We start from the raw sequence: 24,924 nt of genomic DNA, 5'->3' as shown, positions 1-24,924 counted from the left end.
CTGAGACCAATTCGAAATCTTCAGCTAGTTGGGTTTGTGGCCCGAATAACTCAAATATAGTTACCGACCGAATAGACCTACCGAATACATTAATCGAAACATCTATTGGTACTAACATTTTAAATTACACACAGACATTTTCGTCAAACACCTTCCGTGCACGCTCAACGTCGTTCGTCTTACAAACTGCTTTGATCAAACCATAACATGTAAACACGCTCGACATAACCCTAAAGTTCGATGGAATTTTATTCCCGTGATTTGATAAAACCTTATATCGTCAAAAGCTATAGCGACGGTGTCATAGGATAATCCTTCTCACGTACGCAATCCATCAGTGATCTCTAACAACCACATATCAATCTGCTTGTGACCCTTTAATGGTCGAAAGGTTTTATCGAACCGTATCTACAATATTCTAACGGCTAACATTATAAATACTAAATTCTAATTTTATCCGAACATTGGACGAATTTGTAATTTGACCTTCAAATGTCAATCTCCCTAACAGACACGCTTTAAAACTATGAGGCCCACGACGATACGTAACGAGTCAAAACGGACAATATCTATTAGCAGCGAGCTTTAGCCATTACAAATGGTATCAAAACTAGTCATCGGGTAGTGTGTCATTGAAGACGCTAGGGCTCCGAGAGGGTGGATTGTGAACAGATGTCTATGAATAAAATACGAGAACGAGTATTTGACCATTGTTCGATAAGTAGCATTTTTTATTATTAATGTTACGTGCACGTTATAATATTTTTACTATACACAGTCGACTATTCTATGATTAATAAAAATACTGATTCATCACTATGCTTATGTCGGAATTACAAGCACGTGAAATTATCGATATATTGACAAAAATTTAATATCAATTTACTGCATCATATTAAAAACAAAAAGTGAAAGTGGATGACCAGTAATAATAACCCATTCGTGTATTTAAATTTGCCAATTTGAACATAGATCAACCGTAAAAAAAAAACAGTGACAATAACTTTAATTTAACGGTAAATTTTTTATTTGTCGTTTTTCAAAAAATTTAAATTGAAAATATTATTTATATATATATATATATATAATTATAATATAAATAATGTGTCCAAAAACTTAGGCCATGAAAGTGGACCTATATGTTATAAATTTGAACTGTACACAATTATTATGTCCAAATATTTATTTAGAATAATGTTTATGAAATAATTGGAGAGTAATGTATGTATTATAAATTGAAATAACTGCATGGTAAGGATAAAATAGTAATTATACACAAAAATTCAAATTATTATTAAAAAAAAAACTATTTAACACTAAACTAAATTTTAAAAAATATTTTAAACAATATTATTATTTTAAAAGTCGAGTACTACCTTTAATATTTCATAAATATTTTAAAAATTAAAAAAAAATTCGATGAAAATTTAATAACGTAATGACATAAAATATATAAATTAAATATTAAAAAAATGATAGTCAAACACGTTGACTTTTTATTATATATTTTAATAATTTAAATGAAAAGTTTTAAAAATATATTAAATATTCAAATAATTAGAGATGTTAAACATAAAATACAAAATTAAATTGGATATTTTTCGAATTTCTAAAATATCTATTTGTTCATGCTAGAGAGGGGTAAATTGGTAATTTCACATATAATTTAATATATTTAAATAACCACCCACACAAACGACGCCGTTCCAAAACAGGGGGCCCACGGTTCACAGGTGCGCAACAGTCGAAGTGATAGGGACACGTACTTTTAAAAGTCCTTACCCCACGTTGTCTTCCCCATCCACGTGCAATGTATCACAGTGTTGAACACGCGCCTCTGTTTTCGGCCGAGTGTAATTATTCAAACTCCGTCACGCTGTTACACGCGCTTTGAATGCGAGTGTGGAGACAATATTCTGGGGGATGACGTGGGCTTTAATTTAATTAGTTGTAAAGCAAGTTAGTGAATGCGTCGCTATCCGCCAACGTGCGGAGCAGGTGAAACTACATTGAAATAAACGCTCCATACGGTGTCGTTTTGGGCCTCTTAGTTTATTTTATTTCCTTACTATTTAATCTCCATTATTTATTATTTAAATATTTACATTTTTATGTAAATATCACGTGAGAAATTATTATTATTATTATTATTGAGATAAAATATATATTATACTCAGTATTAAAATATTATATTTTGAATTGAATATTTATTCATATATTAGATGAACACAATTTTCTACAATGATATGATATTGTCCACTTTGAACCTAAGCCCTCGTGGCTTTGTTTCGCGTTGTTTGATTATAAACCCATTATCATTCTCTAAATTAGCCGATGTGGGACCTTCATCATCGAACAACACATTTTTCAACTCAAAAAAAGTAAACCGTTACTGTTTGCTCCCAACCCTGTTTCACGGGAAAAAACAGACAGCAACCCTTTAGTCAAGCTTCGTCTAGATTCTTCCATCATATCGAGTGGAATTCTCGATCATTTTGATGAACAAAAAAGGTATCTTTTTCAATATGATTTTTTCGACAAAGAGTTTTAATCAGTTGACTCATTCTAAATAGACTAACCGAGGAGTTCCATCATCTCGTGTAAGTGACAAGACACACTCGTCCCCTCTAGCATCTTGCTTCGAAAAACCGTTGTGGATGCTTGTATTGCTCTCCCACAATCCCGTTTTCACATTTTAAACAGCTCCCTGCTACTACGAGAATCACTTTTGCTCCCTTTTTTTCTAGCTACTAAGATATTTCAATTCGCTCGGTTGTCTCTTGCCTGCAGAGGCGAAACCTGCTGTTGTTGAGCGACAACAAATGAAAAATCTCTATCTCGGAAGAAAATTATCCACGGATGAACGCAAAACTCGAAAGCTAGTAAGACCCCTAGACCTGCCTAATATTATTAAAATAAGAAAATATTATTTAATTAATTGGAAATTGAATTAGTCCTCTACCGACAATTTTGTTATCATGCGCAATTTCAAACAATAAATAAAAAAAGGAATTTAAAAAAATAAAAAATTCGAAAGCTAACAAAAAGGAATTATTCTTTTTTCTTTAATTATTAATTATTTTAATTATTAATTCAGCATTTTTCTTAATATTAATTAGCACAAAAATAAATCTCTGTTGCTCCATTATTGGGTTTTTATTTAATAATGAAAATTCGACAACTTTATTTTATTTTGTATTATTTATATTTATTTATTAAAATAATAATAATATAATAATAACTAATTTATTTGTATTTTTAATTCAGGCTTTCTTCTTCACCACCGGTGTTGGTCTGTCTCAGTCAGTGGAGAGGAATGGTTGAGCCGTCCCCCTTACAGGACGGTACGTTTCACCGTCTTTCCTCCATTGTTACCGGTTTCTCTAGCTTCAAGCTTCTTCTTCTTAAGCCTACTTCGTTATCAACATTGCGGTTTGTCGGTTACGTTTTTGGTGGAATCGAACTGTTCTTTGAAATTTTTGCATTCTGCTCCGTAGGAATGGTTTTGAGGTTTTTTTTTTCTGAATTTTTGAGATTCTCTGGTGTTTCGGTTGTTGTCCTATTGCATTTGATCTGGATCTGGTGATAGTGGAGTACCTTTTGGAAGTTACTCACAAGCTTCGTCTACTTGCCTTTTTTAGCTTCAGCATACTCGTTTGAGTATAGTTGTTGATCTTGAAGCAAAATCAACTATGAAGTAAAGATTTCTCTCGCTATTAGTCTAGTTGCAGCCTTGGATTTTTCTATTCTGGAAGCGAGGAAACGGAGAAATGTTCGAATGCAGTACCGTACCTTTTGTTTTTTTTGTTTTTCGATTAATAAATGTATTGGTTCTGCGGCGGTTATTGATGAGTGCGTTTTGAGTTTTGTTGGTTTGTTGATTTGTTGATTTGCTCATTTTTACAGTGTAGGTGTTGATTGATGGTCGTTCTGGAGCCTGCTGGTTGCTGTACCCGGGGAAGAGTTCGTTTTAGATAAGAGATTGTTGTTTGATATTATTCTGGAAAATTTGCATGGTTATTTTGTTTCTCCTCGGCGTTAGTTGTTATGGGATTTGCTATGTTCGGCTATAGATCGTGATGTGGTTACTTTACCTTTTGATTATATTGGAGAAAATTGTTTATTGAGGGCTCTGCTTCGGTTCTTCAACAATGGTGCTTGGTTTGAAAGGAAAGCATAGGAGAGGTGAAATTGTTCACGCTGATTATAGGATCCATGTTCAGGATATAAAGCCCTGGCCACCCTCACAGTCGCTCACGACCCTGCGTTCTGTGTTTATTCAATGGGAAAATGGCGATCGCCACTCCGGATCTACGAATCTTGTTATTCCGACCATTGGATCTATAGTTGGCGAGGGAAAAATTGAATTCAATGAATCTTTTAAGTTATCTGTCGCTCTGGTACGGGACATACCTGTTAGAGGCAAGGATGGTGATACATTCCAGAGGAACATTTTGGAATTCAACTTGTTTGAGTCTCGCAGAGAAAAGACTGCTAAAGGCCAATTGTTGGCTAGTGCCACCGTAGATTTGGCTGAATTTGGTGTCGTGAGAGAGGTAATGTCTGTTGCTATTCCAGTGCATTGCCAGAGGAACTTCAAGAACACACTTCAGCCAATGTTGTCAATTAAAATTCAGCCAATTTATAAAGGACAAACCAACAACTCACTAAAGGATACCCTATCCAGGAAGATGTCATTGGACAGTTTTGATGGCGAATCTGTTTCAGCCTCAGACTATGGAGATCCAAACAAGATTGCATCCTTCACTGATGATGATGTTTCATCCCACTCTTCCATGACTACGTCTTCTGCTTTAGAGCCTGATGGTTGTGTGCCACCTACTGAAGAGGTATTAATTTGTTTTTATAGTTTTTTTTTTCCCTTTCATCATGCTTGTATGTAACTGCTACAATCAATGCTGGCTTTTATTGCATCAGACTACCATTGAGGTAAGTGTAAGGCTTCATTACTCTTTAGACTTTAAGCCTCAACAGAGGCATTTTCATTGTTATGTTAGCTGTCTGGCTTACAGATAAATTTATTTTTATGACAATGCATTATTGTATATTCATACTGTCCCCCTGAAATTAAGTTAACAGTATATTAAAAAAAAAAAAACTTTCCAAAATGACCCAAAAATTAGTACTTCTAATCTTCTTCTTCTTTTTTCCTCTCTGTGTGCACAGTAATCGGTAATCAGTGCTCTGTTGTGATATCAAGACCACAGTTTCTTTTAAAATACGTGAACATTATATTTAATCTCTTTTCAGTTGGCCTATATATTGTTAGGATTAAATTACAAGTTTAGGTAATTTAAGTCCTTTAATCTTTGGGTTCTTTAAGCTTAAAAGAACGTGTAATAAGTTCTTAAACTTTTAATTTTGTGTCAAATAAGTTTTTGAACTTTAAAAAGTATAGAATATATTTTTAAACTTTCAATTCTATGCGAATAGGTCTTTGGATTTTCAATTTTTTATCTAGTAGGCCTTGCATTTTCAATTTTTTTGTCTTGACATTTTTTTTATAAAAAAATTCATAGACCTACCAGAAAATTTGAAGTCCTATTAGACATTAAATTTATTTAGTTTTTGAAACGAGAACATCATTAGCTAGGGTGGAAATCCCTCCCAAATTACGTGCAGAAAATTCAGAATCAACAAGAAATAATAGCCAAGAAAGAAAATTGTAAAGCCATAGCATAGACATTCTGGATTTCAAAGCCCTTCTTTGACCAAACCATCAGAAGCAGCATTAAACCCCCAGGGAAATATAAACTGGATGGATTAGAATTGCTAGGAGAGACAAGTTTGAAAGTTTGGTGACTAAACTTGTAATCTAACCTATTATTAATCAATGATCTCAACGTCTTGTGATTTCATGTAATGTGAAGCCTGATACTGGACCTATATCCTTCTCCTTTATGTCATCTACTGCTTCATAGGATTTAATGTTTTAAACTATACATGATATGATTCTGCAGGGTGGCCTAAGTACGTCGATTCATGGAACTGATAATAGACAGGAGCATGCCTCCATTTCAAACTTGGAGCCTGAAAAATCGAATATGACACCAGAGAATGGAAAACATGGAGGTTTGAATTTGAAATCATCTTCCTCCTCATCAATAGAATTATCCTCTGATCCAGGAAGTCCTGAAAATTGTGCTTCTATCTCCAACTCTCGAAAGGTCGGTTCAGTTTCAATTGATAAAACTGGTAAAAAAAGTTATACAGTTTACTATTCTTCACCTCCAAAACATGAACAGCATGAGAGTGATATCTACAACCATGGGAAGGTTGAAGTTGCCGATCATTTGGCAAAGGAGAGTAATGGAAGGAAATTGAACGGGAGGAATTATCAGGAGGCTTCAAATGTTGAAACAGAAGAGGATGGAGATGATTATCTCTCGGCTAGACAAGGCGATACTGTAAAGCAGATTGCTGTGGGAAGTGATGCAGTTTCAAGCATAGTTCAGAAAAATGACAGATTAAAGCATGTTAAGTCAGTTCGATCACCACATTCAGATAACAGCTTAGAAATTGTCAGAAGAAATGAAAGAAGGGATCCTAAACCATATACAAAGGATACAAAGAATTCCGTTTTGGACAGCAAAGTCCAACAATTACAGAACAAGATAAAGAAGCTTGAGGGAGAATTGAGAGAAGCTGCAGCGATTGAGGCAGCTCTTTACTCTATAGTTGCTGAACATGGAAGTTCCATGAATAAGGTCCATGCTCCAGCACGGCGTCTTTCAAGGCTGTATCTTCATTCTTGTAGAGAAAGTTCTCAGTCACGGAAGGCCGATGCTGCTAGAAGTGTGGTTTCTGGATTTGTTTTGATAGCAAAAGCTTGTGGAAATGATGTGCCCAGGTATTTTTTTTAAAAAGATACTATTATAGTTATGATGTTCAATATTTCCATTTAAATATTGTTCATATCCATCTCCTCAAGCATGTTGTTTTTCCAAAGCACACATGCTTGGAGAACCAAAATAGTGGAGATAGCTGCAATTCATGGTTATGGTGTATTGGCATCCACTTTTCTTTTAGAACTGTCTTTTAGCTTTAGTGAATTAGGCAAATATTATACCCCATTTGATATCCATTTAGTTATTGAAACTTGAATTTATAAACACGACTTCTACCTTTCCATCTATGAGTTTCTTTCTATTGTTCTTCTACATTTTACAAATATTTTCAAAATCCAAGTCATGTTTTGGAAACTAAAAACTTAATTCATAAAATCTTTTTTTTTTCTTTTTTTGGAATTTAGCTAAAAATTAAAATGTTCCACTGAAAAGAAGTTGGGAGGAAAACAAGCACAATGTTTAAAAATAAAATTTTTTAAAACTAAATGATTATCAAATGGGGCCTTAATAATATTAATCATGTGTCTTTGAAAAGGATCAAAGGGCAAAGTTTCTCTGTTTGCTTTTAACTCGACGTGTGATCATGACGTATTACATTCATTAAAGGCAAGGATATGTGCAGTGAGATTGTATGAACTAGCTTACTTACTAACCCAGTATCTAACTATAACTTACAGATTGACTTTCTGGTTATCAAATTCAATAGTCCTGAGAACAATCGTAAGTCAGGATGCGGTGAGCCTGAAAACACAAGTTTCGTCTGGATCTCATTCAAGCAAAAATGATGCTAACTGGGAAAGTAGTAAAGCAGCATCTACACTAAAATGGAAAGCGGCGTCTCCAAACAAAAGAGAGAATGGAAATGGCAGGCATGGAAGTTCTGGTGACTGGGAAGATATACATACTTTTACATCTGCCTTAGAAAAGGTTGAGGCTTGGATCTTCTCCCGTATCATTGAGTCCATCTGGTGGCAGGTGTTAAATGCATTTCCTTCCTACATTTCTTCCGCTTTAAATTAAAGTAAAAATAGCCTGGGAACTCAGAAAATTGAAATAACTTCACAAAATTGTATTGACTTTCTAACATGTTTCCTTTCTTTTCTAGACATTGACTCCACATATGCAGTCGGCGTCAGCAAACACAATTAATCAAGTTTCCAGTCCATCCTCAGGGAAGAGCTATAAGAGAAATTCTAGTTCAGTCAATCATGATCAAGGGAACTTTTCATTGGACCTTTGGAAGAAAGCTTTCAAGGATGCCTGTGAAAGAATTTGCCCCGTTCGAGCTGAAGGACATGAGTGTGGTTGCTTGCCTCTTCTGTCTAGATTGGTACGTTTGATTGATTTTGCCTAAAGCAATTACGTTATATTCTTCTATATCAAGTTAGCAAGGGGAAAATCTGTAGATCAATCAAATAGGAAGCATTAATGTGATATTAACCAACTTTTAACACTCGTGACCGTATTTGTTCGATAAAAGGTGAGCCTTTTTACCCTAAATTAAGTACTATTAGAAGGCTAGCAGTACGCTGATAAGTACCGGTCTACAAATAATTTCTTATTTGAAGGTGCATGATGGTATTTATTAACGATTTTCTCGTAAAGCTTTAGAACTTACCACTTGCAATGTATTACATGTATTTTTTAGTGTAGTGGGGTCATAGTTATAAGAAAGGGAATTATAATGCATATTTGTTTCGTTATTAGATAATGGAGCAATGTGTCGCTAGATTGGATACAGCAATGTTCAATGCTATTCTTCGTGATTCTGCCGACGAAATACCAACTGATCCTGTATCGGACCCTATTAGCGAGTCTAAAGTTCTCCCGATTCCAGTTGGAAAATCGAGTTTCGGGGCTGGTGCACTACTTAAAAATGCAGTAAGCTTTCCACTTCCCAGTTGATGTCTTCTATGAAATTGGTTTGTGAGGATTCTTTTGCCATAAGCTCAACATTATTGCCTTTCTCTGTCTTGTGAACCACTTTCTTCTTCATCTTTTTATCTGTTTCTTGGTTAGTTACTTATTGTTCCTATTCTCATTTGGTTAGCGAGAACACCATTACTATGCACACCTACCTTCAATATATTGCACTTCTATTCACTTTCTTGTTGTTTAGATGACGTCACAAACATTTGCGCTTCTCTCAATAGAACGTGTGCTTACACCAAAATTTGCATATTTTTGGAAGCCAATTTCGTAGTTGTGGGTTGTTCTTTCTCAAAGATGATTATTGCGTCAGCTCTGTTCTCCTGTCTTCTTCTTCTTCTTCTTCTTTTTTGTGTGTGTGCGTGCCTGCGCGCGCATGCATTAGATTGATATCCAGTGATTTGATCTCTTGCCAAAGATACTCAGGGCATTAGCTGTGTTTCTATGGTTCAGATTGGAAACTGGTCGAGATGGCTGACTGATCTTTTTGGCTTGGACGACGATGATCAATGTGATGAAAATAATAACGACGAAGGGAAAGATGCTAGCACCCTCAAGTCCTTCCATCTTCTGAATGCGTTAAGTGATCTCATGATGCTTCCTAAGGACATGCTCCTGAGCCAGTCGGTAAGAAAAGAGGTATAATTCTAGGTTCCCTTTACCCATTTGTCTAATTAATTATTCAACTTCCAATGCATGTACTCATTTCACAAACTATATCTTTGAAGGTATGCCCTTCATTTAGTGCACCAGTAATCAAGACCATTCTTGAACATTTTGTTCCAGACGAGTTTTGCGAAGACCCGATCCCTGATGCTGTTCTTGAAGCTCTTGATATCGAGGTTACTTGAGTATAGATCTTCATGGTTTTGGTCCTTAATTTAGCACTTACCCTTACATTACTCTTGTGATGTGAAATCATTGTGGCATTCCAAGGCACATCTTCATCATTATGCCTATCTTAGTTACTAAAAGAATATGAGAATCTAAGTTCCTTTGTTCTACAACAGGAGGATCCATCTGAAGTCGACGACAACTTCGTCACGAGTCTCCCGCACACAGCAGCCTCTGTATCCTATCATCCACCCTCAGTAGCTTCTGTAGTGACATTCATTGGCGAGGTCGGTACGAAGCCCGAGCTAAGAAGAAGCGGGTCTTCAGTGCTCAGAAAATCTAACACCAGTGATGACGAGCTAGATGAGTTGAGCTCACCCTTTGCTTCTATTCTTGACGCTGCAATTTCTCCATCAACACCAGCTAGTAGAACTTCTCCCAATGCTACCAGGTATGATCTTCTTCGAGACGTGTGGGGTGAATAGCGAGTGAAAAAAAAAAAGAAAAAAAAAAGAAGAAGAATTCATTATGACAAAGTTAGATAGAAGTTGATCGATAAATGCAACAAAATGAGGAACTGAGGTGTTCTAAGCAGTGGGTTTGGGGATTGTATATTTATGTATAGAGTAAGTGACCCGAGTTTCTTGTAGGATTGTTCAGCCTGAGATCCATTTTTTATCCCTTTCTTTTTTGCAATGAACTTGTGAAACTAGAATTATTGGTAGCAAGGAGTAGCAAGGAAAATGCTAAACAAGGGTAAGATTACATATAGCAAATAGCGTAATGTATCTGAATTGAATTTGAGCATAGTTTAACTGATGGGTATTTTTTACTATAAAATTATAAAGTTTGAATCTGATCATCAAGGGGCATGACTTGACATGCACGTGGCCAAATTATGTTCACAAACAAATAATATGTCCTTCCTCGTAAGAAAAAGAAAAGACTGAAATCTTAGAGATTGTTGGATATATTTAGATCAAGAAAAATGTCTGCTCATGGAGTAGGTCAAAGCTTTTTATCAAAGTCAAAAGCGGGAATTTTAGAAAACAAGACCCCTAAGAGGGTCTTGTAAACTAATTATACGATCTTGAGTTCCCAGCATGTCTGCTAGAGACATCACTAAATCACCCAAGGATGTCTCTTGCAAAGAAGAATTTGTAGTGTCTCTTGCAAAGAAGAATTTGTAGAGTTCACTCCGACCTTTACTTAACCTAGTAGGGCAAATAGTGACCCTATTTCTATGCGTATTCATAGGACACGTTCCCAGATATTCAATTTGAGAAAAATGTCTACTCGTGGAATAGGTCAAAGCCTTTTATCAAAGTGGAAAGCGGGAATTTGAGAAAACAAGACTCCTAAGGGCGTCTAATTATTCAATTTGAAATTTTTTGAAATTTGTTTAACAAGGCTACCAAGAGACATTACTAAATCACCCCGGGATGTCTCGTGCAAAGAAGAATTCATAGAGATAGGGATGTCTCTTGCAAAGAAGAATTCGTAGAGATTTTTTCAAGACCGCAATCCAGCCTACCCAGCAGATATAATCTAAAATTCACTCTTCCGCCTTTACTTAACCTAGTAGTAGGCAAATAGTGACCCTATTTATATAGGTATTCATAGGGCACGTTCCCAGATCTCCTACAACAAAAAACAGACAGTAAATCGAACATATAATCTTATTCAACCCGTTAAAGAACCTTGCCGACCCATAAAAAATCATGAAAAATGCCGCTTTTATATACTAAGACGAGAGAACAACGTTATATATCTCTCTTATTTCTCACTTCTACACATTACAAAACTCACAATCTCACAATCTGGTTTGCTTTACATTGCATCCAGCAAACAAAAATGGTTAAAACAAAGGTTAAAATAAATAAAAATATTAACTGAACTAAACTTCAACACTTGATATATTTGCCGGAGGAAAACTCCTGCATCATGTCATGTCAATTCACTCTCACATTCATATTTACTACTACGCCGGAATGGTAAAAAAAAAAAGAACAGCCAAAACTTTGAGCCACATCAAGTGGTTAGCTTTTGTGTAGAACCAACAGCATTAATATGCTGAAGATGTAATGCTTCCAATAACCCTTGCCATGTTTCTCCAGGTCCTCCTGTTACTTGAAAATCAACAAGTTTCCTCTGTCTTCTGTAGTAATCTTCCAATGGTTTCCTCTGAAAGTCCCAAAACGGATATGATCAGAATTGTATTCCTTGTTAGATCGTTATAGAAATACATCAAAACGGGCTATCGAAGGCTTTTATGATTCACCTTTACTAATCTACGAGAAGACTTTGCCTACTTCAAAGCTAGTTTTGTTAAAATATCATTTTGGTCCTTGTACTTTAAGACTCATAGAATTTTAGTCAGTCTCGTACGTTCAAACTTCTAGTTTTTGTACTTCCTATAAATCCTATAAATCCTATAAATCTCAGAACTTGAGATTAGTCCTCATTGGTAGTTTGAAATTAATTTTGGTTGAAATTGGCAAACTAGCTATTATAATTTCCATACGTAGAAAGAAACAATGTGCATATGTTTCATAAATTTATAAAGGGAAGACTCATAGATACTAATTTGTTTCTGAAAAAGTTAACCATAAGCTGGCAGCAAGGACCAAGGACCAAATTTCAGTATATTCACAAGTATGAAGACTAAATTTACGCATTCGAAAGTACATAAGAACAAAAATAGAAAAGTTTTTGAGTATGTGACTAAAATGGTATTTTAACTAAAGTTTTACGTGGTTCAATTTACCATTTGGAAGCTTAAAACCACGACATTAAATCACCTTGAGCCTTAATAAACACGGACGTTATCATCGACATTCAAAACTCAAATATTGGAAGGCCTACTTAAGAGTTGAATGTTGTTACCTGCTCCATAGAGGCCTTTTCTTTCCAGGAATATTCTGTGGTAGCAGAAAGGCATTTTGGTTCTTTGTCCTGTGGCTGAAGATTTTGACTACTCCCAGAGCTGCATATGCTGCTATATCCATGTAAGCCAGAGAAGTTCCCAGAACCTAGATTCTTTCTAATCAAAGGCTCTTCAGTGGTTTTGAAATTAATGACCAAATCAATATCTGCAATTTGGTCGAGAATCTCCTACAAAGAAGAACCACCCATTGGAAAACGAAAGATTTAGCACCAGTTGGTATTAGTATTCTCTAGTAACAATGTCAGTGAAGAATCACCAAGAAGATTAGAGATTAAAGCTTCGTTGGAAATGAAGAAGAAAAGCCATATTCATCCCAAGGAAGTGAGACTTACAGCTTGATTCCTTGTTCTTGGAATTCCTTCAAGAATGAAGCCTGATTCACCATTGCAATAGCCTTCTTCTAGCCTCTTTGACAACAATCTGAAGATGATTTCTTCCAAAACAGGCTTTCCTTCATTAATTGAACTGGCAATCTGAAATGGAGGAGAGGGAACAGGTTAAATGACACTATCTCATCATACAAACCAACAAGGATCCCCATGATTTCAAAAAATTCATGCTTGTTCAAGCCTGTTCTTCAGTGTAATTCGACATTGTCTATTGCTGGCTACAGTCAAACAAACAAAATAAAATGGGGATCCTTCATTAATTGAACTGGCAATCTGAAATGGAGGAGAGGGAACAGGTTAAATGACACTATCTCATCATACAAACCAACAAGGATCCCCATGATTTCAAAAAATTCATGCTTGTTCAAGCCTGTTCTTCAGTGTAATTCGACATTGTCTATTGCTGGCTACAGTCAAACAAACAAAATAAAATGGGGATCCTTCATTAATTGAACTGGCAATCTGAAATGGAGGAGAGGGAACAGGTTAAATGACCCTATCTCATCGTACAAACCAACAAGGATCCCCATGATTTCAAAAAATTCATGCTTGTTCAAGCCTGTTCTTCAGTGTAATTCGACATTGTCTATTGCTGGCTACAGTCAAACAAACAAAATAAAATGGGGATCCTTCATTAATTGAACTGGCAATCTGAAATGGAGGAGAGGGAACAGGTTAAATGACCCTATCTCATCGTACAAACCAACAAGGATCCCCATGATTTCAAAAAATTCATGCTTGTTCAAGCCTGTTCTTCAGTGTAATTCGACATTGTCTATTGCTGGCTACAGTCAAACAAACAAAATAAAATGACACACACGATGAATCAAATTCAATGCTTAAATTGTGTCACTTTCTTTTATTTATCTATCTATATCCTTCTAATATTTGTTTCTCATGTCGTGCTAAATTAGACCATTCTTGTCCTATAAACATATCATATGATCATTTATTCAAGACAAAATTAAATGCCTCCAGCGTACGGAGCTATTTACAATTGTATTGACAACTTCCCTTTTAATAGATCAAAAGATTACTACTAGGAGGTCTTTTTGTAACAGGTCAAAAGATTGAAGATTACATTTAATTTCCAAACAATAAGAACAGAATTGAAGCTAGATACATCATAGATGAAGGAAATTTCATATGATTTAGCCACAAAAATTAACTAAAATCACGTTTCAAACATCCAAGTGAAAAGGTTAACAAATTCAGAAACTATTCTATAAGTTATACCTCTATATCCTTGAGTTCTAAATTTCAGAAACTAAATACATTCCCCCATAAAATTTCACCTACTAAATTTCCATTCCAAACGCGTAATACAAGACCTCGAGCCATTTCATACAAAATCATACATCAATTTCAAGTTATGCATTACACAGAGTGAAATCAGATATAAGAACAAGAACCTGCTGGTAGATAGAAGACCGAGGATTAAGCTCCTGACGAACAAGGCTCCCCATGGAAATATGAGGAACATCGAGAAGCTTCGAAAGCCTCTCAGCATAAACATGTTTCTTCGCGCCAGGGTCTCCCAAAACCACCCACTGCACTCCTCTTCTCGGCACCCACCCTCGAGAGTCCACCATCGCCCTGCCTTGGCTCCGATCGCCACTTACTCTCTCGAATTCCTCGTCGTCCTCATAGTAATCGTAATCCACCGCCGCCGCAGATCCATACGCTCTTCTCGCGATCGGAGACTTGTGGCAGTGGCGCAGAGACCGCGCCACCGTGCAGAGGTGGCTGAGAACAGACATGGCGGCGGCGGAGCTTTGGGGTTTAAGACGAAAAAAAGGGAAAAAGAGAAGAAGAAAAGAACAAGAAATTCAGTGGTTCCGAAGAAACGAAAATGAGGTTTAAGACATGAAGTTTTATTTAAATGCCATTGAAATCTCTTTTATTTACAGAATTGCCATTCTCTTTCCTCCCGTGTTTTAGGGTTCTCTTGGAAGGCTATTCGCCACGTGTCATGCTTTTAAAATTGAATCCACCATTTCATGGTGCCACGTGTCATACTACATGCCACATTCTATAAATACATTTGTATTATTTTAGTTTTGTGATCTAAAATTAATTTTCCTTTTCTGATGATTTTTCATCTAAAACCGATAATAAATATTGTCTATTTTAGTCTGTTACTTATCTTCATCGGCCTCACGGTTTTAAAATGTGTCTATTAGGGAGACGTCTCCATATTTTTATAAGGAATGTTTCGTTCTCCTCTCCAACCAGTGTGAAATTTCACAATCCACTCCCTTCTAGGGCCCAACGTTCTCATTGGCTCTTAGGGTTCTCTCATCTGGGATCCCGGGAGAAGAGGATAAAGTTGGCCCTTGCGAACAGCTTGATGCACTATCTTCCTTCAACCCTTTGAGCGAAATGCGGCAAAAGGAAGGAAAATCCATGGACCAACCCCATCATCTCTACCCCGTAGGAACTACGATATCACCCCAAGGACACCTTTGGTATCCAGGGGTCACGAACCGACCATAGAACCCTGTCCGTAATACCATTTGTAACAACTCAAGTCTACGGCTAGTAAATATTGTCTGGTTTGACCCGTTGTGTATCACTATCAATCTCACGGTTTAAACACGCGTCTACTAGGGAGAGGTTTTCACACTCTTATAACAAATGTTTCATTTTCATTTCCAACCAATGTAAGATCTCACAATAAACTTGTCCATTTTATTAATATATATAAAAGTGGGGTCGATGACAAGAAATATAATCTTCGACCCATGTCGGTGTAATACTTGTCACACAGACTCAGATGCTTAAGTTAGCTAGGTGAAATTTAACGAACAAAGATTTTGGAAATTAAGTAGAGCTTACCTTCATCTCGTTGGCAGAAGAGTATTTATATAACATTTTTAGATTTTTTTTTGTCTCGGATTAGGTCAAAAGAGGATAGAATCGAGTTAGACTACGGTCACATGGACCGGGGGCAAGATGGACATGTGGCCCATATAAACCCTAGGTCGACCGGCTTCCCTTTTCTATTTTATTTAATATTTAATTTTCTTGTATTTTGTGTTTATCTCTACCGTCCAATTTTACCTCTAACATTAGGTAATGGAAAACGTAAGAAACCCTAAAGAGTTCTTCGTATAAACCTAAAAAGAGTAGGCGAACCAAACTACAAATAAGTCAAATTAAAATAGTCGAGCTAAAAAATGGTCAACTATAGGAACTAAATTTAAATTAATCTTTATGATTAATTAAATTGAAACTATATTAAAGTTATAATTTTAAAAAACAATATTCTATTTTTAATTTGTGAGGGTCAATCGTCACCTCTTTTTTTCTCTTCTCGGCACTATGGTGTACATGGTCCAAGTTGGGTTGGGTTGAGGGATCTTTTTGACCACCCAACTAAAAAGTTCGCGTTGGTTGGATTGGTAACTAAACCCAACTAGAAAATTTTCACAACCCAACTCAACCCTCTATTTTCCGGTTGGGTTGTAGAGTTGTCAATTTTTTTTTTAAATTTTACCCGACAAAGCCCTAAACTAAGAAATTAAAAATAATATAAAAGAAATTAAACAAAATAATAATAAAAAAATGTACATGACTGGTCTGCGTGCAAACCTGTTAATATTGAAAGATTCTTAATATAATTTATATATTTTTATTTGGCTTGAGCCAACCCAAAGGTTTTATCCACGAACCCAAAATCGAACCGATTCAGTTCGGGTTCAGAAAAATGAACCCAACCCTACCCGAAATGCTAATCCAACCCGTCCCAACCCTTATCGTTCGGGAGATTGAATGTACATCCCTGGACGGCACGCCAATAAAACAAATTATTATTATTATTATTATTATTATATTTCAGTTTTAATTTTTATTTTAGTTTTGTAATTTTAAAATAATGATTAATTTTCATCCAACTTGGAAAATTCAATATAAGAATTGTATGTGAATGCCACTTGCTTGCCGAGTTGATCCAATTTTTATTAAATTTAATTTCTTGGTCAACAAGTAAGCTCACAACACACTCCTTCAACACGCATTTTTGTTGATTATATAAAACCCACAATCCATCTCGATCGTTTTTAGCTCCGAGATGGATAAGTTATCGTGTTACAAGAGAGTGTTCGATCATTTTGACACGGATGGAGATGGGAAGATTTCTCCGTTCGAGGTACGGGAGTGTATAGCAGCGATATCAGGGGCGGAGGTGTCGATGGTGGAGGCAGAGGAGGTGGTGGCCGCATTCGACGTGGATGGAGACGGTGGACTTGACGTGGAGGAGTTTGAGAGGTTCGTCGACGACGGAGAGGAGGAGGAGAAGGTGAAAGAGCTTAGAGAAGCTTTTAAAATGTATGAAATGGATGGGTCGGGATTGATTACAGCGGTGAGCTTGAGGAGGACATTGAAGAAATTAGGAGAGTTCGTAAGTTTGGAGGATTGTATGGCCATGATTGCCAAGTTTGACCTTGACAGTGACGGTGTTCTTAGTTTTGATGAATTTAAGGTTATGATGGGATGATATAATTCATTAAAGTTAAAATTAAATGTTTGAATCGGTTGAACTATAGATGTCACGATCATACTTGTTCAAAGCGTATTGTCTATAATTAGTTGAACTATGCTCAAATTGATTAAATATCTAATTTTAAATTATTTTCCATTAACTAAATATTGTAATATTTAGAACTTAGATTCATTTACTATGTGTTTCAGTGGGCCAAAGCCCAATTTATTCACTGAAAAGCCCATATGTTGCGGACCATGACTAATGAAATCTGTTAACGATGGGCTTGGGCTGTTACAAATGGTATCAGAGCCACACACCGAGCACTATATCAATGAGAACACTAGCTCCTGAGGGAGGTGGATTGTAAAATCTCATATCGGTTGGGAAGGGGAACAAAACATTTCTTACAAGGGTGTGAAAACTTATCACTAGTAACGTTTTAAAACTATCTGTAACGGGCCAAATCAGACAATATCTGTTAGCAATAGGCTTGGACTGTTACAAATGGTATCAAAGGCAGACACCGATCACTGTGCCAACGAGAACACTAGGCTCCTGAGGGGGGTGGATTGTGAAATCTCTCATCGGTTGAAAAGGGGAACAAAACATTTCTTACAAGGGTGTAAAAACTTATCACTAGTAACGTTTTAAAACTATCTGTAACGGGCCAAAACAGACAATATCTGCTAGCAATGGGCTTGAACCGTTACAAACGGTATCAAAACCAGGCATTGGGCAGTATGCCAACGAGAACGCTAGGCTCCTAAGATGGCAGATTGTAAAATCTCACATCGGTTGGAGAGGAGAACGAAACATTTCTTACAAGGGTACAAAAACCTCTACCTAGTAACGTTTTAAAACCATATACAACAGACAAAAACAGACAATATCTGCTAGCAATGAACTTAAACTGTTACACATAATCTTTTTTTTTTTACCCGGGCGTTATATGAAGATTTAACCTCCGACCTTAAAATATACATTATGTGTCGATTAGATTTATGTTAGGGTTATTTAGGACTTTTCACATCCAAAATATGTTAGATATGAGATTAAATAAACAAATGTGACAACTTGTGAATTATATATATATTGATAGAGTCAATGATGTAAACTTCATTGAATTTTATTTATGTTTTTTTTTTATAAAAAAAATATTTTATTAAAATAATAATGAAAGATATTTTCCACTAAAGCTTGCCGACATATAATATATATTATATATATAATAAATTAAAATTTTATTTTTCCACCACTATTTATTATTTTTCCAATTTTATTAATAAATTAGGAATTAAAATAATTTTAAAGTGTATTTAAAAAATAAAATAATATTTTTAGTTTAATAATGTCTAAACTTTTAATCGAGAATATATGTCTATAATTAAAAAAAATTAATTTAATATTTATTAATTATTAATTTATTTTAGATTGCTATTGAGACCAAGTTGCTAACGAGGTACTATCACTCCTTTTCTCCTAATAAATCTAGATATTGAAAAAGACAAATAAGACCTTAGAAGTCGGTTTGTAGTCACGATAATAGCTAGGGTGATATTGGTTCGTTTTTTTTTCGATGTTGTACCAAACAGATCGTCAAATTGATGTGTTTAGTTTTTCCAAATAAAAAAAATTGGTCGATCTTGTACTTTGCGGGGTTTGACCACGGGAAACGATGGTGAACGGTTTCGGTTTTGGTTTGGGGAGGAAACCAAATATATCTGTTAGGGACAGAGAACTTTGAGAGATCTTAATTTGTATCGAACGGGGGTGGACTGTGGGCCATCAAACAACGACGAGGTTGCGAGACTCGAACGAAGGGTTTAGGGTTGTAACAGCTCAAGCCCACTGTTAACCGATATTATTCTCTTTGGGGTTTTCATGTTGGGCTTTCTCTCAACGTTTGTAAAACGTGTCTATTAAGGAAGTGTTTCTTGCAACAGTATTGGTGCAAAAGTATCGATCCTCACTTGCAATCGTTCACGAGTCGAATTTGCTCTCTATGCGTGAGATCCCACATCGATTTGAGAGAAGAACGTAACATTATTTATAAGGGTGTGGAAATATTTCCCTAATAGACACGTTTTACAATCGTTGAGGGAAAACCCAAAAGAAAAACCCTAAAGAGAGTAATATCTACTAGCGGTGGGCTTAAGCTGTTACAAATGATATCAGAGCCAGACACCAAAGGGTGTGCCAACGAGAACATTGAGCCTCAAAGGAGGGTGGATTGTGAAATCCCACATCAATAAGACACGGGAACGAATGTTAGTGAGGACGCTAGACCCCAAAAGGGGGGTGGATTGTGAAATCCTACATCGGTTGCATTCTTTCTAAGGGTGTGAAAACCTCTCCCTAGTAGACGGTGAACCATTGGTTAAAGAGCCAATTTTGAAGAGATGACTACAAATCCTATAATGACGATTCGACACTGTCTTTGACCTCAGCGAGTGACGAGCAACACGAAACTCTCCTTAATTAAAGGGGCTATCCAACACACTGAAACTCTCGATTTTTAAAGCATATTAAAAGAAATAAATAACAAAATAGTATTTATAAATTAATTTTTTAAAAACGTCAAAATAAAAAATAAAATAATTATCAAACCATGCTTTAATAATTAAAAATTAAATTTATAATTTAATCTATTTTTAATTTATAAAATTGGGTAATAAATTAATAGTAATTTAGGACTCCAATAAAGTTCTAACTTTGCTTCTACCAAACTTTTAGGTCATTTTGACCCACAAAGTCAGTGGGACCCACAACTATGACTTAATTAATTAACTAATTAATTAATTAACTAATTATAGTAATTGAAGGAATTAAATGAATTAAAATTTAATAGAAAAATATTTATCATAATTTCATATTCAATTAAATCCCATAAATATTGTTGAATCATATAATAAATATGCATATTAGGTTAAGATTTGGAATATTTTAATTTTCAATTCTATAATAAATGTTTTTGAAAAATCCTTTTTTTTTTTGCTTATATTAATTAAATATTTAATATTTAATTAATTGACAGTTTTTAAATGAAAAAAATTCATAATTATAATTATATATATATATATATATATATATTAAAAGATATTTTAAACTTATTTTAGACATGTCAAATCACTTTAAAGAATATTAATTTTGTATTTTTTTTTTCAAAAAAGTAACTTATCTTATTAATTACTTTAATTTTTTAAGAATCAAATTTAAAATATTTTAATTAATAATGTTTCAAATCAATTTAATTATTATAAAAAATATACTTTTTCTACTAAATAAATAAATAAATAAATATATATATATAATACGACTAAACACAAAATTAAAAGCTTAGCATGTTCTATGGTCGTTAATAATTTAGAAATTAAGGTTATAAAATTCTATCAATTTCTTTATCTGGGTCTAGTCTGTAATAGCGTTTTAAAAATTTAAGTTTTGAAAGCGTTAAAAGTATAAGAAAATTGTGTTTTAAAAATTTATTTTTATGTTCGGAATTTAGTTAATAAATGTCGGGAGAAAACAAAGACATTTTTTTTTAATAGGTAACTAAAAATGAGATCGGTTATCAAAATTCAAGAGTTTATTAAAGATAACAAGGAACGTTTAGAAACCTATCCACTTAACTATGTTAGACACTACTTTAATAAAAACTTGATTCCTCGATTTCACGACCAAATAATATAATTTATTAAAAACGTAACTGCGTAATTAATTGAATTGGGTTGAGGCTGAAGATTAAATTAATAAAAATAGTTATATTTTGTCCGGAAAAAATGCCCATAAACTTTTAAATGTCTCGGTAATATTATTACACTGAAAAAACACTTTTAACGTTAGTTTTGGACGATCAACGATTAATATTTATTACAAAAATACCCTCAAAATTTTAAATTTTCATTAATTTTTTTATTTATAAAAATTTAAGGATATTTAATGTTACCGTCCACTTTCTAATTTCAACGCATAAAAACTTAAATAAAATTTGTTTTTATTATTTAAAAAATATTAATTTTGAAAGTTAATTTGGTAATTTTGAAACTAAGAATATTATTTAATATTTTTTTAAAAAAATATTTAAAAATAAAGTATTAATAATTTAAGGATATTTTAATATATATATATATATATGGAAATTATTGAAAATTTTAAAAAATTAAATATATTATTATTAATTTTGGTTTTCAATCCCTCTCTTTCCATTACTACAACTTTTTCAATCTCTCTGCTCCGTTTCCCTCTCTTTCTCTCTCCTAAACCCCCATTTTCAGTCCCGGATGATCACAGTGGCATTAGGTTAAGAATCAAACAACCAAATTCATCAATGGGTTCCTGTGTTTCAATCCATAGAAATTCCGATTCCGCTCTGAAATTCAGGCTCTCAATTGGGTCTAAAACGAATGAAATGGTAATTCCGCCGTCGCCGATCAAGGATAACAACGCCCTGATCAGCGGCGCTGGCGGTGCTGGCGGTGTTGACGGTGAAGGCGGTGTAGGCGGTGTTTTTGTCAAATCTCAGAGGTCTCCTTCTCAATTAGGTATTACTTCTTTTTCTTCTTCTTGATTTTCTACAACTGTAATTCCGTTTGTTTTGTTCTTTTTCTTTGTTACTTTTGTGTTGATTGATGAACTTTGATGCTTTGAAATTAGTGGTTAGGACCATTTTTGCCTACTGATCTTCTGAAGCGAAGTCATGTGCGATCTAAAGTGTTTGGTTCTTTCTTTTTCTAGTTGAATATCTTATGGAATCATTGCCTTTTGGACATATTGTTTAATTGGATTGATGATGTTGATCTAGGTCCCATTTGTTTTGTATTATCTAAATCTTCAGAGATTGATGAACAGAGGAATTTTACTTTTTCCCCCTTTAATTGTTTTTAATAATTGTTCATTAAAATTAGAGAAATCCTAGATTTCCTTTCTGTCTCTTGTGGCTTGATGATCAAATTTATTAGAAGGAATTTGGGATTGTTCTGTGTTCTGAGATGAAGAAATCATTCCTTTGTTCATTGGATGCTCTGTTTCCTGTGAAGTTCTATGTATTGTTCTGAGTGGATTGTGGTTGATTATTGAACTGCTATAAGAAAAAAAAGTCTCATAGAGCTTTGTTACTATAGTTTTCTCGCTTTTTATACGAGAAATTATTAGAGGAAGCTGTCACTATGTGATGTTCGATTTCGGATGGTTGGATGTAGGAAAAATGCTTCAAAGATATTTCAAATCTTGTATTTAGACCCGCGGTTTTTCGAATCCTTACCTAACAATTATTAAGAGGTTGTGAGGACAATATCTTCTAGCAGTGGGCTTGAGCTGTTACAAATGGTATCAGAGCAAGATACCGGGCAGTGCGCCAGCTAGGACGCTGGGCCCCGAAGGGGGTGGATTATGAGACCCCACGTCAATTGGAGAGAGAAACGAGTGCTAGCGAGGACGCTGGGCCTCGAAGGGGGTGGATTGAGATCCCGCATCGATTGGAAAGAAGAACGAGTGTCAGCGAGGACGTTGGACCCTGAAGAGGGGTGGATTGTGAGATCCCACATTGGTTGAAGAGGGGAACGAAGCATTTTTCATAAGAATGTGGAAACCTCTCCTTAGCATATGCGTTTTTAAAACCTTGAGGAGAAGCCCGAAAGGGAAAGCCAAAAGAGGACAATATCTGCTAGCGGTGGGCTTAGGGTTAGGCTTAGGCTTAGGCTTAGGCTTAGGCTTAGGCTTAGGCTGTTACAGAAGTAGAAGTAGTCTTTGTTACAGAAGTAGAAGTAGTCTTTGTTATAGGGATTGCTATCCAACAGAAGTAGAAGTAGTCTTTGTTATAGGGATTGCTATCTTTGATGGATAGTTTCTTGTTTCTCTTAATTTCACATGAATCATGCTAGGGTTCATGTGAAGTGAAGAATGCTAACTCGAAAAACTTTTCACCAAAAATCGAACCCAGTAACTCGAAAAACTTCTCGTGTCTTTTTGGTATGATTTTTCAATCCCATGGTTTGTTTAGGCTGCTATTGCTCGTTTTTTTTAATATCCGTGAATGTTCGGGCCTCAACTATTCTCACATGACAACTGTCTCATCCTAGCATGTTTGATTGCTAAAGTAACTCGTAGGATATTAAATCCTAAGTAGATGGTCACTCCGACTTAAACTCGTTCTTTCTAAGCCCTTCACAATTTATACGACCCTTATTGATCACTAGGCGGCGTTCATATGATTGAATTCTTTCTTTTATGTCCTTGAATTTATTCCTTATGTTTTGGGTAATTTGTTCTATGTTGGCTGTTCTATGAAAGAAGTTGACAATAGAACTGTGCTGTTTTCATAGGTAGCAAAGATGAAGCGTTTTTCGATTCCCGAGGCTGGTTGGATTCGGATTGTGAAGATGATTTCTATAGTGTCAATGGTGGTAAGTAGACATTTAAAACGTTCGTTTACTCTAATAGATCATATCATATTAGAAATGATCTTATAGGTTTCCGAACTTTCAATCTTTCAATTTTGTGAGCTTAAAGAATTCTTTTTATGCTAGTTGCATTTTGATCTCTTCTCCTAAAAGTATTCGATTGCAATGGCTGCAGACTTCACCCCTTCACGAGGAAACACTCCGGTACACCCCAGCTTCTCCTCTGGTACTCCTCGAATCAACCAAGTTCATGTCATCGACAATCAAACTCCGATCGCCGTTCCCGAACCATCACCCACAGGAAAGAAGAAGCTAGCTGAACTATTCAGGGACAGCTCCAGAAAAGACAGTGACATACAAGCCAAACCAACTCTAAACGAACTCGCGTTACAGTCGAATCCCGAAAAGCCTCACGTGTCAAGAACAAACTCTGTATGCAGCAGCAGCGAGAGGACCTCTAATGGAGATGTCTGGACTGAGAAGGAACGGCCAGTTGGATCTGCACAATGCTGCCTCCCTAGCTTGGGACCATGCCGTAGCTTCGGTGACCGGAGGAAGAAGGCGCGTCCAGCCATAGTTGTATAAAGCAAGGTTCGATGGAACGTGGCATACGCTGTAAATTCCCTCTGATTCTGGCGCTGTGAGTCTTCAAAACTTATGGAGCTTACATTTGTTCAGAAATGTGTAAAGCTCTGAGATATTGCTGTTGTAGAAGGCAATGGTTATATATATATATATATATATATATATAAGAAAGGGAAAGAAAGTAATAGGCTTTTTGTTGGTCTTCCCTCAGCTTAAGTTTGTATCTTAGTATGAGGAATTATAATAAACAGCCTTTGTGATTGTTAATAGAAGAAAAAAAATAAGTATTTTAATTAGCCAACTCATAACCAAATGTTAGACTAGGTTGACACAAACCATCTTTTTTGTTTTGGTTGAGGAAAAGGAAACCCTTGCGACCATGCACTTCTGTCCTCAAAAGTGGAGATCGAACAGTTGCCAAGTTGTTGAGGACACGTCTGAAGAGAAGGCGGGTTGTGATGTCCCACATTGGTTGGTAGGAGAACAA

General features: G+C 35.3%; 4 protein-coding genes across 7 annotated transcripts; 3 read left to right on the top strand and 1 right to left on the bottom strand.

The window, feature by feature from the left end:
- Positions 1-3,244: 3,244 nt before the first annotated feature.
- LOC111435159 lies at positions 3,245-10,447 on the top strand. Of its 4 annotated transcripts, none has more exons than XM_023072513.1 (9): positions 3,245-3,344; positions 3,907-4,850; positions 5,982-6,871; positions 7,547-7,844; positions 7,975-8,199; positions 8,577-8,750; positions 9,252-9,437; positions 9,527-9,640; positions 9,809-10,447. In XM_023072513.1, exons 2-9 carry the CDS (start codon positions 4,152-4,154, stop codon positions 10,115-10,117), a joined length of 2,895 nt encoding a protein of 964 aa, XP_022928281.1. In that variant the 5' UTR covers positions 3,245-3,344; positions 3,907-4,151; the 3' UTR covers positions 10,118-10,447. The 4 variants fall into 4 exon arrangements, with proteins under 4 accessions (XP_022928281.1, XP_022928284.1, XP_022928282.1 ...); XM_023072516.1 differs by having other exon boundaries at positions 3,254-3,344; positions 3,912-4,850; XM_023072514.1 differs by lacking the exon at positions 3,245-3,344 and adding an exon at positions 3,517-3,772.
- Positions 10,448-11,349: 902 nt separating this feature from the next.
- Positions 11,350-14,813, bottom strand: LOC111435183 (probable adenylate kinase 7, mitochondrial). The gene is made up of 4 exons (XM_023072555.1): positions 14,381-14,813; positions 12,912-13,052; positions 12,519-12,746; positions 11,350-11,816 (listed from the first exon to the last, which is right to left on the bottom strand). The coding sequence occupies exons 1-4, from the start codon at positions 14,726-14,728 to the stop codon at positions 11,664-11,666; spliced, it is 870 nt and encodes a 289-aa protein (XP_022928323.1). The 5' UTR covers positions 14,729-14,813; the 3' UTR covers positions 11,350-11,663.
- Positions 14,814-17,040: 2,227 nt separating this feature from the next.
- LOC111435189 (putative calcium-binding protein CML19) lies at positions 17,041-17,558 on the top strand. Its single transcript, XM_023072560.1, has one exon. It carries the CDS (start codon positions 17,041-17,043, stop codon positions 17,464-17,466), a length of 426 nt encoding a protein of 141 aa, XP_022928328.1. The 3' UTR covers positions 17,467-17,558.
- Positions 17,559-21,648: 4,090 nt separating this feature from the next.
- LOC111435186 (uncharacterized protein At3g27210-like) lies at positions 21,649-24,704 on the top strand. The gene is made up of 3 exons (XM_023072558.1): positions 21,649-21,995; positions 23,775-23,855; positions 24,028-24,704. Exons 1-3 carry the CDS (start codon positions 21,782-21,784, stop codon positions 24,435-24,437), a joined length of 705 nt encoding a protein of 234 aa, XP_022928326.1. The 5' UTR covers positions 21,649-21,781; the 3' UTR covers positions 24,438-24,704.
- The last annotated feature ends 220 nt before the right edge of the window (positions 24,705-24,924 follow it).

This window comes from Cucurbita moschata, unplaced genomic scaffold, assembly GCF_002738365.1.
Source record: "Cucurbita moschata cultivar Rifu unplaced genomic scaffold, Cmos_1.0 Cmo_Scf00048, whole genome shotgun sequence".
NCBI lineage: Eukaryota > Viridiplantae > Streptophyta > Magnoliopsida > Cucurbitales > Cucurbitaceae > Cucurbita > Cucurbita moschata.
Note: the sequence above shows the minus strand (reverse complement) of the source record. Positions and strands in the feature narration are given on the sequence as shown.

What these genes read in the sequence shown, in the direction of transcription:
- LOC111435159 (XM_023072513.1), top strand. Translation starts at nt 4,152, where the DNA reads ATGGTGCTTGGTTTGAAAGGAAAGCATAGGAGAGGTGAAATTGTTCAC. An exon ending in GTGTGCCACCTACTGAAGAG is followed by an intron (nt 4,851 to 5,981) that starts GTATTAATTTGT and finishes ATGATTCTGCAG; the next exon opens with GGTGGCCTAAGTACGTCGAT. An exon ending in GCCAGTCGGTAAGAAAAGAG is followed by an intron (nt 9,438 to 9,526) that starts GTATAATTCTAG and finishes ATATCTTTGAAG; the next exon opens with GTATGCCCTTCATTTAGTGC.
- LOC111435183 (XM_023072555.1), bottom strand. Translation starts at nt 14,728, where the DNA reads ATGTCTGTTCTCAGCCACCTCTGCACGGTGGCGCGGTCTCTGCGCCAC. An exon ending in GGTCTTCTATCTACCAGCAG is followed by an intron (nt 13,053 to 14,380) that starts GTTCTTGTTCTT and finishes CCTCCATTTCAG; the next exon opens with ATTGCCAGTTCAATTAATGA. An exon ending in AAAAGGCCTCTATGGAGCAG is followed by an intron (nt 11,817 to 12,518) that starts GTAACAACATTC and finishes TGGGACTTTCAG; the next exon opens with AGGAAACCATTGGAAGATTA.
- LOC111435189 (XM_023072560.1), top strand. Translation starts at nt 17,041, where the DNA reads ATGGATAAGTTATCGTGTTACAAGAGAGTGTTCGATCATTTTGACACG.
- LOC111435186 (XM_023072558.1), top strand. Translation starts at nt 21,782, where the DNA reads ATGGGTTCCTGTGTTTCAATCCATAGAAATTCCGATTCCGCTCTGAAA. An exon ending in GAGGTCTCCTTCTCAATTAG is followed by an intron (nt 21,996 to 23,774) that starts GTATTACTTCTT and finishes CTGTTTTCATAG; the next exon opens with GTAGCAAAGATGAAGCGTTT. An exon ending in TTTCTATAGTGTCAATGGTG is followed by an intron (nt 23,856 to 24,027) that starts GTAAGTAGACAT and finishes CAATGGCTGCAG; the next exon opens with ACTTCACCCCTTCACGAGGA.